At 38.7% G+C, this 11,158-nt stretch overlaps 1 protein-coding gene across 1 annotated transcript in view; it reads left to right on the top strand.

Moving 5' to 3' along the window:
• The first annotated feature begins 1,599 nt into the window (after window positions 1-1,599).
• The window catches only part of LOC122946428 (cytochrome P450 2F3-like), a 65,956-nt gene continuing 56,397 nt past the window's right edge, over window positions 1,600-11,158 (top strand). The window contains exons 1-3 of the mRNA XM_044306056.1: window positions 1,600-1,716; window positions 4,463-4,638; window positions 8,983-9,145. Coding sequence (XP_044161991.1) covers window positions 1,695-1,716; window positions 4,463-4,638; window positions 8,983-9,145 — 361 coding nt within the window. The 5' untranslated portion in view covers window positions 1,600-1,694. The remainder of the gene's footprint in view (window positions 1,717-4,462; window positions 4,639-8,982; window positions 9,146-11,158) is intronic.

Below are 11,158 nucleotides of genomic sequence, written 5' to 3'. Positions count from 1 at the left end.
AGGATTGCCGGGAAGGACCATAGCCACTGTGAACACTACTACCACCTTCGGCCCATACTATTACTTCTGTCCTCTCACCATCTGTCTGGGATTCAGCAGATCCATAAGCTACCAACTATTCAAACTGGTCAGAATATTGATTGGTCAGACCCCAATGGTCACCATCAGACACTAATGGGGAGATTTATGAAAGCTGGTTCAAACCCATAGCAATCAATGAGATTGGTCCTTTCATTTCCCAAAGCAATAGTGAAAATTAAAAGGTAGAATCTGATTGGTTGCTATTGGCAAGTAAGTCAGTTCTTCTTTGGACCAGTTTAGATAAAGCTCCCCCTAATTGTTTATTGCAAGAATACCACTAAATATTCTCATAAGACGGTTATGGCAGATCGATAGACAGATCAGAATGCCTCTTTAAAGAGATATTCTGATATTTTCCAGATGTTACATATAAAATAGCTTACAGCTGAACAGTGAAGGCCATCTCTTTTCAGTAGGAAGTGGGCCGCTGAAGATTCCCCTGGCAATGGATCATGTTCCAGAGAATAAAAGCTTTTGGCAATTGAAATAAAACCGGTCAACACTTACAACCGTCAACATCTGCCATCGGGGTAAAGTTAAGAGGCCCCCATAGAAAATGGAGTTAAACCATAATGTAAATATAGCTCTCAGTAAAATTCAAACATAATAATGAGAGGGAGCTGTGCCTATAGTAACTTACATTGTAATAGGATTTAAAGATGCACATTTGTATGTTGTTTCTCTCTTATTGGATTGGGATGAATCGATTCGTGCACAACCATATTTTTCAAAACATTCAGTGAACTTCAAAGGAAACAAATCTTGTCTGGTTTGCTCATCTCTACTCTGTGCCAGTGTCTCCTGCCTCCATGTCTAAGCTGTCAACCACATTGGGACTATTTCAAGAGGAAGATGCCTGATGGTGCACGTGAAGCAAACTCCAGATCCTTGTACATAGATTAAAGGGTGAAAAACAGGGCACTGCCAGGATAATGGCCTTTAGGTATAGCCCAGGGTCAAACTGGTTTGTTGACAGTGGTTCGATACCCACTGCCATAACACATAATATGGATAAAACTGGAGATGGTGATATCAGCTAGGGGTGTGTTGTATGCCAGAGGTATCACTTATTGGACAATGTCAGACTCTGCAGGAGCAAACCCCCAACTAGTAACACCCAGTAAAAGAAGAGTACAACATAGAGTGATAAGAATAGAAGCTCCAGAATTGTCATTTCATATGGAATACAATTATTTACTAAAATAGACTTGTCAGTAGTGGTGATAGGTCCTCTTTAACATGTCTCAATTCTTTCTTTATCATATTTATATGGAAACCAGTGAATTCCTTTTTCCTTACAGCAGCCTCTGTTGTTTTTCTAATTTTCAGAATGAAATTGTTTTTTTCAGTTAATCTGTACAATAATTAATATGGTTATGTTTACACTCTGGATACAATCCAAAATAGGTGTAGGTGATACATGATCCTCCAATGAACGTTGTGCAATGCAAACAGGGTTCTTTCCATAGTTGCTGCAAGTTGATTGTCAGTGTCACATTACCAATATTTACTGATGAAAAGGGAACATGCTAATTGTTCTAAGAGAACATCCATAAGCAAAACACAGATTAATCGCACTAAAGCAGCACCAAGACTGAAAATCAAGCCTGAAGATGTTTCCCGAAGTGCTGACAGGTCAGGATATTTTATATACATATTATTAATAAGCAATTGGTTTAATTAAATTAACACAATGCATAGTAAGAGGGTTGGAATGACTCACAGATCACCCAATCAGGTGTCAACGTAATGTTATCTTATACCTACTTTCAGGTAGACTATAGAGTTTAGAGATTTTCTTCTGGGCCTGAGGGAAGGTTCTCACAATATAGACATGGGGCCAGATTTATCATTACACTTACATCTTACTCCACTTTTACATATGTCCAAAGACACTTTTGGCTAAGATTTATTAATGGTCCTTTAATACTGTTATAAATGTTGTTTGACAACAGCAGTTTATCCTTCAGTAAGCAGCTTTACAAAAGTTGCACGTCTTTACGAAAAAGTTGCATGTTCTAATAAAAAGTCACATAAGATAAGCATGGTCCTCACTGGAGTGAAATTGTGCATTTTTTTGCACAATTTTTTGCAACTTTTTAGGCTCCTTTCACACCTGCGTTCAGGTGTCCGCTCGTGAGCTCCGTTTGAAGGGGCTCACAAGCGGCCCGGAACGCAGCCGTCTGGCCCTAATGCATTCTCAGTGGAGGTTCGGGTGTCCGCCTGGCCGTGCGGAGGCGAGCGGATCCGTCCAGACTTATAATGGAAGTCAATGGGGACGGATCTTCTTGAAGATGACAGGCTACTTTCACACTTAGAAATTTTTCTAAGTTATAATGCAGACAGATCCGTTCTGAACGGAGCCACCGTCTGCATTATTATGAGCCGATCCGTTCAGAACGGATCCGCTCGAACGCTAGTGTGAAAGTAGCCTTAGATTGTCGCAATAGTAAATCTGTCTAGAGATTCATTTACATAAGAAAATACGCCCACTTTCAGAAAACTGGCGACCATAGCGCAGAGCCAATAAAAGTCGCACATTTCTTAACAGTTTTAGCGATTGCGCAAAAATTTGCGACTTTTTCACTCCATTATTTTAACTTGAGCTAATGATAAATCTGGCCCATGGAGTTTATAGTTAGACAACATCAAAAAATGTCCTGAATTTTTTTACCAAATTAAATTATTTTCCAACTCTGAAAAATTAAGAAGAGAAACATTGTAATAGAAGACAGATTAGTTTAGATTTATGTATTTTCCATAATGATGAGAATCATAGTTCATGTAAGTGATCACACTCCAAAGTTAAATCACATTTTTTGCCTTTTATTTTTTTTATTTTAAACTACTCCACACTTGCAAAGAAAACACATAATGAACAATAAGAGGTTATGTATTTCTCTGTATCATTATCAATTATTTGATGCTTGTGTCTTTTGCACTGACATTTTGAATGTGATTTTTGTTTCCATTCCTTTTCCATTTTAAAATGACATTTTACAAAGCATAAATATTAAAATGTTAGACTATAGAATTTGTGAATTTTCTCCTTAACCTCTGAGAAGGTTTACAAAATTTTGAAATTTATTGGATTGAAGTTTATGGTTAGACATTTATAAAAAAAAATTCAAGAACTATATATTTTACCAAATTCACTTATTTACCAGCTTTGAAAAATTACGAAAAATAAAACTCTAATAGAATGTCAATTAGAGTATGTTTATATATAGTATAGTTAGTTTATACATAGTTTTCTAACCCCTTTTTGGACACAATTTTTGTGTAATTTTGTCGCGTGACACAAAGGGCACAACTACACTGCAACATGTGTCGCACGACATTGATGAGACAATTTTTATAATGATAGTCTATGGAGTCACACTGCGACATGCTGCGAATGCAACAGTCGCAGAAAAGTCTATTTCAAATGGATTTTTTTGCGACTGTCGCTTTGCAGTTGCAGCATGTCGCATGTCGTATTGCGACACCATAGATTATCATTATAAACATTGTTGCGCGACATTGGTGCGACAAAATGTTGTGTGACAAATGTGTAGACCTAGCCCTACTGTAAAACGCGTACGATCGCGTTTTACAGCGCGATCGTACGCGCTGTAAAACACACAACAGGCAAGAACCAATGATTCCCTATGGGAATGGTTCTCACCTGGGCGTTTTACAGCGCGTACGATCGCGCTGTAAAACGCCCGACGCTCAAACAAGTGCTTGAGCTTTTTTTGGGGCGTTTGTCGCGCGTTCCCGCACATAGATATTCGGGAACGCGCGACAATGTGTGCACGCCTGTCTCTGTATGCGCCCGTACAATCGCGCATACAGAGCGCTCGTTTCAGAACGCTCAGGTCTGAACCCAGGGTTAGAGTTCATTAAGGCTGACTTAACACTTCAGTTATTTGGTCAGTTATTGTGAGCCAAAACCAGGTGTGGGTCAAAAGCACAGAACAGGTGCAGATCAAAGCACTATACCGGATCTCTAAGTAGGCTTCATTACTGGTTTTGGCTTACAGGAACTGACCAAATAACTGACGTGTGAACTAAGCCTTAAATGTTCACACACCACAGTCAAATCAAATTTTTTTGCTTTTAGTTTGTTGGTTCAAATCTACTCCACACGTACATAGGACACACATCATAAACCAGTATTTACTCTACCTCATTGACCCTTTTAGATAATCCATAGAGTTGGTTAGAGTAGGACCCCCACCAATCTGATACAAATGTCCTAGCCTGAGGATAAGCCATCAATTTTCAAAACCAGGATAACCCCTTTAATCTTTGATTTGTCTGATACAGTTTTCAAACATTACATTCCATGAGTCAGACGCAGTATAGTTTTAACATTAACATGTTGTTCATTTTTTAGTTTGGGAAAGGATTGAGTTTCGATCTATGACAATAGCACTCGCTGTTCTATGTTTTTCCTTTCTGATATTACTTCGGAGGAGAAAGAGCAAACTTGCTCCGGGTCCTAAAGCCTTGCCCTTCCTGGGCAATCTGCATCAGCTGGATACCAAAGATTTGGTCAAATCTCTAACAGAGGTACAGTATGTGTAGGATATTGTATATCTGCTCAACATGGAGCAAAGATACGGTAATATAAGTCTTAAAAGCTATGGGCACCTTTGGGGCAATGTTTTATCATGGTAGCTTACTCATTGTAGGCTGAAAATAATTTTTCCATTTTCATTTTTCCTTAGATTTTTCATTTTTTTAATATATTTATTTTTAATACTAATATTACAGGAGCTGTAAGTGCATTGAGAGTTGGTCCAAGCCACTCTCTGCACCCTTTGCTCCATTATCTTCCTCTGCCACTTATGAGCAGGGGTGCATAGAGTAGCTGGGGCCTGTCCCCTGTTCAATTAACTGATTTAGAGTGAAGCAACATACAGTATGAATAAGTGAGTGGTATTATTGCATTCAGCTGAGCTAGCACTACAAGGCATGTACAAGACCTGGTGACAGGCCCAATGTAATAAAAGCTTTTGGAATGACATTTTTCATTCCATGTGTCTTTCTGGCTATATTCTGGATTTTCAGAATCCAGAATAACTGAGATACATCCTTCTCTAATTGCATTACTGAAGAATATCTAGTAACACTTATCACTACTTCCCCGCCTACCAGAGGAAGCGACGGATGTCTCCTCCATATCTTGGCTGGGCAGTAGCTGCTGACTGTCCTCAATAAGCTCGTCCTCACTGTATAGTGGAGCTGAGCCCACAGCATATAATACTTCTCTGGCTGAGGGAACAGTAAAGGACAGAGGCAGGTTGAGGACAGGTGAGGGCACAGAGCCTGCTCCCGGGCCATGCCAACTAAGGGTTGTGTCTGAAGAACCTACCAACTCTTGGCTGGGAGTGTCTGATGTCACTTGGGATGAAATGGATGACTGAGTCAACAATTTAAGAACCGCTGGGTTGCTGGTCAAGACACAACCGCTAGATGACACTGGTTACTCAGGCCTCTCAAAGTGATTCCTGCTGCCACGCCCCCTTACTCTGCTGCGACCTGTGTTTGTGCCAGAAACTTTCAGGCCTCTGCCCCTGTCACTTATATACAATTAAATAATTAAAAAGGAAATGTATACACCCCAAAAAAGGCTGTAATTTTCTCACTTCACCACACAATGGTCAATAAGCCCTTTTTTCCCCACTAATACACCCCCAAAAAGGCTTTAGAACATATGACTGCACCGCAGAATGGCAAATAATACTTTTTTTTCCACCCCAGAAAAGGCTGTAATTTTCTTACTTCACCACACAACGGCTAATATGCCCCTTTTTTTCCACTAATACACCCCAAAAAAGGCTTTAGAACATATAACTGCACCGCAGAATGGCAAATAAGCCCTTATTTTTTTTCACTTATACACGCCAAAAAAGGTTTAAGAACAGGGGTCAGCAACCTTTGGCATGCCAGCTATTGTGAAACTGCAATTCCCAGCATGCTCCATTCATTTCTATGGGAGTTATGAGAAGAGCAGAGCAAGTGTGCATGCTGGGAATTGTAGTTATCAACACCTGGAGTGCTGGAGGTTGCTGATCCCTGCTTCAGAACATGCAGTATAACTGCACCACTGAACAGCCAATAAGCCCTTTTCCACTTATACATGCCAAAAAAGGCTTTAGAACAGAAATGCACTACACAAGGGCTAATAAGATGTACAAATATTTTCTAGTAATACACACTGTTTAATGGCTGTATCACACAGCACTTGCACCCCAATAACAAGCAAGGTTTGCTGGAATTACAGAGGTATCATCTATTGCAGACCTGAAAACAGCAGTATAATGACAATTTGGATCCTCAATCAGTGCTGCAATGTGTAATACGATTGTTCCTATTACCCAGGCTGTACACTCCCCTATTGGACCTTGTTCTGCTGTCCTTTCCCAACACTTCTAATGCTCTTTCCCTGAACTTCTATACAGCAAAATATAAGTTTTCCAGTATTCCCTAGCGCCTTCTAACGTCTCTCCCTGCACTAAGTACACTGGAAAATGGCAGAATCCAAGATGGCTGAGGCTATAGGGCTGTGACATCACAGGGGATGACTGGCTGTTGATTGGCTACATGCATGGCATTGTGGGTGATCCCTCATTCCAAGAGTTCCTTGCTCCATGTCCTAACATGTTCAGCAGCCAATTTAGGAAAAAATGCAATTCGTTACCACGAAGCGTGAGGAAATTCGGATTCAGTGCAAACTACATTTTTCATGAAATTTTTATCGAATTCCACTTTGTCAACTTCGATTCGCTCATCTCTATTAGGGTCGGTTCACACTAGCGTTAGGGATTCCGTTATGGCTTTCCGTTAGAACATGGCTATAATGAAAAATAACAGAATGCCCAGACTGAATGCAAAACGAAAGCATTTAAAAGGCATTCCGTTTTCTTTCCGTCCTAATAGAAGTCTATGGGAAAGCATAACGGATCCTGTCGACAGGACTTTGTTTTCTGTCTTGCAAAACGGGACCCAGACGGATCTGTTTTGATTCCCATAGACTTCTATTAGGACAGAAAGCCAACGGAATGACTTTTAAAGGCTTCCATTTTGCATTCCGTCATATTAAAAGTCTATGGGCAGAACAACAGATCCGTTCTTCCGTCTTATGGATTCCGTAATTTTCCATTATAACCATGTTAAAAAAATACTGTTTACTGCCTGACAAGAACGCTTAAAATTATTTAATTTATTCTGTTAATAGTAAAATGCAGTGGCTACCCGCCAACAATACAATTCAGGCTAGGTGCAGTGGGGTAGTGGACTGTTGGTATAATACTCCACTAGTACCAATGATACTTCTATGTGCAGTACTAGAAATAATCACCACCAGGATAACTGCTCATAGAGTAGATACGGAAATGGAATGCCCATGGAGTAACTTTTTTGCGGACCCTTTAAAGTGAGGGGTTCCGCATACAGTACCCAAAAAAAAAAACTGAACGGTCACGGAAAGAAAATATGTTCATGTGCGTGAGCACTAACCCAATATTGAGAAATGCAAACAATATGAAAAAAACGCACTAAGAGAGAAAAAACGCATCATGAAAGAAAAAAACGCACAATAATCGCATCAAAACCGCATGTACAAAAATATTCGAAAAATTGCAAAATCTCACAGACTTTTCATGCAGATTTTTTATGCAAAATTTTGTGCGAAATTTTGTGAATACTCTCACTCTTCAATATATATAATTTAGAGTGTTTGGAAAGTGTGTGGGCTGTATTTAGAAGTGGAGGAACGCACCTGTTTGCTGCTGAGACATATCATTGTGCACCAAAAATAGTTCCAACCACTACCTTGTGATACCTGTAAATTGGGTGCATTCCTATTACAGCTGAAACCATTGAGACATGTGTCCCCCAGCGTTATGAACATTGTGCCATTTATTAAAATAGGATCCACAATCCACGTGCAATTCCTTGCCACAGCAATTTTCTGCATACTAGCAGAGCAGGACATATACCAAAGAAAAACCTAGGGTATCTGCAACTTGTTTGTGGACATTCACCAGTGGCTGATTCCGAATTAACAACAGGTGACCAAGGATATTGGGAGCCACCAATTGAATCCATTGGGAATACTGTATTGCATATTATTTTAAATTTTATTTTTATTTTTATCCTCATGTGCATTTTTATTGAATTGTATTTTAATTAGTATATACAGTTGTTTTTGTGTTGCTCCGTATGTATTAGTGTGCCAATCTTCTATTGTCCTAAGCTTAATTTGAAGGGTGAATCTACTTAGATTGTGCACCTTCTCCGTGTGTGTGAGGTTAGTGAGCTATTTCCATCAACCTATCGAAAGTCCGTACTTATTTTCTTTCTGTATCTGGAACGAAAATAAGTTTGAGTCTAAGGGCTCATGCACACGAACGTATTTACTTTCCATGTCCGTTTTTTTTTTTTTTTTTTACCCATTGAATTGAATAGTTCCCGCTTGTGGTCCTCAAAAAAAAAGGAAGTTACTCCGTGTGCATTCCATTTCAGTATGTCCGTATTTCCGTTCCGCAAAAAAATTGAACATGTCCTATTATTGTCCGCTTTACGGACATTGATAGTCCTGTTCTATGAAGGGTCAGCTGTTCCGTTCTGCAAAATACGGAATGAACACGGATGCTGATCCGTTTTTTGCGGACCGCAAAATACATACGTTTGTGTGAATGAGCCCTAAGGCACTTTGATCCTGATCCTAGCATTTCTAATGGAGTTTGCGCTTGTCTCGCTTTTCTAGACTTGTCACTTGACATTTGTTATCTGAAATTAAACAAAATCGACAGTCCAGATAGAATGCAGTTTAGCATAAAATCTTAATTTGCTATTTTTCTTAAAACTTTCATCTTATGTCTTATATTTATGCCCTTCTATGTAAAGCTGAGCCACAGATATGGTCCAGTCTTCACCATCTACCTTGGGCCGCAACCCAATGTCGTCCTCTATGGATACAAGGCAGTCAAGGAAGCTTTGGTGGAACAGGCTGAAAATTTTAGTGGCAGAGGAGAGTTTCCTGCATTTTACAAATTCACTCAAGGGAATGGTAAGTGATTTAGTATTTCATTACTATAGCACTGACTAATGAGCTATGGTGTAATGGATTTGAGAATAGAGCCTTGTTATTTGTAGAAGAACATGACCTTGGCTAAGCTGATTTATTTATTTTTTATTATAATTTAAAAGGGTTATCCTGACCTCCAACAATCTGAGGAGGAACCCAGTATCAAGTGTTTAATTTTCCTGCAGCCCATCACAGAGGATATTGAAATCAAAAGGTTGTCCTACTTGTCCTCCAGAGTAATAACTGTTTTTTGTAGACATTCTTCACTCTGATTGATAAATGATGTTCTGAAAAGAGCCTATTAACTCTTAAATGCTATGGACACCTTTTTTGAGGCATTTTATTATCAGTGCATTTCCTCATTTTGGGGATTTTTTTTTTTTTTCATTTGGTCATTCTTAAATATATTTTCAACATTTTTTTTTTTTTATCTACAGCTTTTACTTCTAGAGAATTCATAGACTATTGCATTCTGCTTCACAACGAGTCCATAAGAAAGCTACTCTTGCAGCTAGGTGTGTACTCCTTATCTCTGAACTCCTGACAGCACATAAACACTCATTTAAGCCATATTATCAAAATGCAATAGCCTGTATATACAAAGAGTGAAACCTGCGGAGGAAAAACTATAGAAATGTTTAATAAAGACCAAATGAAAAAATTATATTTTATTAGCCCAAAATAAGGAAAATAACTAATAAAAATGCCAAAAACGGTGATCATGAACTTTGAACAATATTTTACAATGTATTTTTTTTAAACCACACAATAACTTTAAATAGACAAAAGCATAGTAACATCAAACTACTTATTAAATTCAATTTTTTTTACACACAAGGACAGGGGCAAGTCTACTTCATGTCCGTAGTATTATACTAATAATTATTGATATCCAAAATTTCGATACTCCAGAGTCTTGACTCTCCAGCAGTTAGAACTCGTCTGAGGGTATGACCACATGGCGCGTTCGTGTTCTAATTAAACTAATGAGACCATACTGTTTAGTCTGTCTATATTGTCAATGGCAACGTGGCACATTTAATACGACGCAGCCATTAACAATACAGATCCACTGAACATTGTGTTTTCATTAATAAAGGTCCCCTTGGCTACATTGTACTTGAACGCAGGCCACCTACACAAATGTGACATGCAATCATACTTAGCCACAGATCTTTCTCTTGTGTCTCTATAAATTTGGCACACTCCATGTTTCTACAATTTTACAATATAATTCATATGAATTTGCCGTAGAAAATCTCTCCTAACAAATTTAGCTTCGTTAATATTGTTTTTTGCGTTTCGGAAACATTGTAGGACACAAATGTTTGTGTTACTTTGCTAGGATATGGCATCGATGTCCGACAATTACAATCACCCACGATCACTAGAACATAGCGACAACGGTGATATGAAAGTGCGGTGCCTTTGTGATCGTGTTTGGTGATTATAGATAAGCGATTTAAAAAAAAATAATTATTCAGTTGGTTCACCGAATTTTCTGAAGAGATTCGATTAGATTCAAATTTATTCATGGCGAATCGCGTTAAAAATCATCTATTTCCTGGCTGCAGAAAGTCATTATAGTGGTGTAGAACACTGTGTCTTGCAGTAACACGCATAGAGAGTTTTCTGTGGTAGTGAAACAATACTGTAAGTCAGTATGACATATAGATGACAGTATGACATGTAGATGGGGCCAAAATTGACCAAATACTGTAACTCAAATTTGAATTTAGCCTTACAGGTCAATGATAGAGCCAGGTATAAAGTACCATGCAGAGGCTCAAAAACCTACTATAGCGTGAAAGAGCACACTCCTTTTACACCGTCGTCAGCTGATTCCACATAGATGTCTACAGAACCTGTTCTATTAAACGCTTATACAAGTAGAGCCCAATTCACGGACAATATAGATAATAAGGGTATTACGTGTCTGGGATAAACAAAATCATGGATGGATGAATGGAAACGCTCCATTCATCCATCCGTGAT

The sequence above is a fragment of the Bufo gargarizans genome, chromosome 9 (assembly GCF_014858855.1).
Source record: "Bufo gargarizans isolate SCDJY-AF-19 chromosome 9, ASM1485885v1, whole genome shotgun sequence".
NCBI classification, from domain to species: Eukaryota; Metazoa; Chordata; class Amphibia; order Anura; family Bufonidae; genus Bufo; species Bufo gargarizans.
This window is presented reverse-complemented; position numbering and strand designations above follow the sequence as displayed.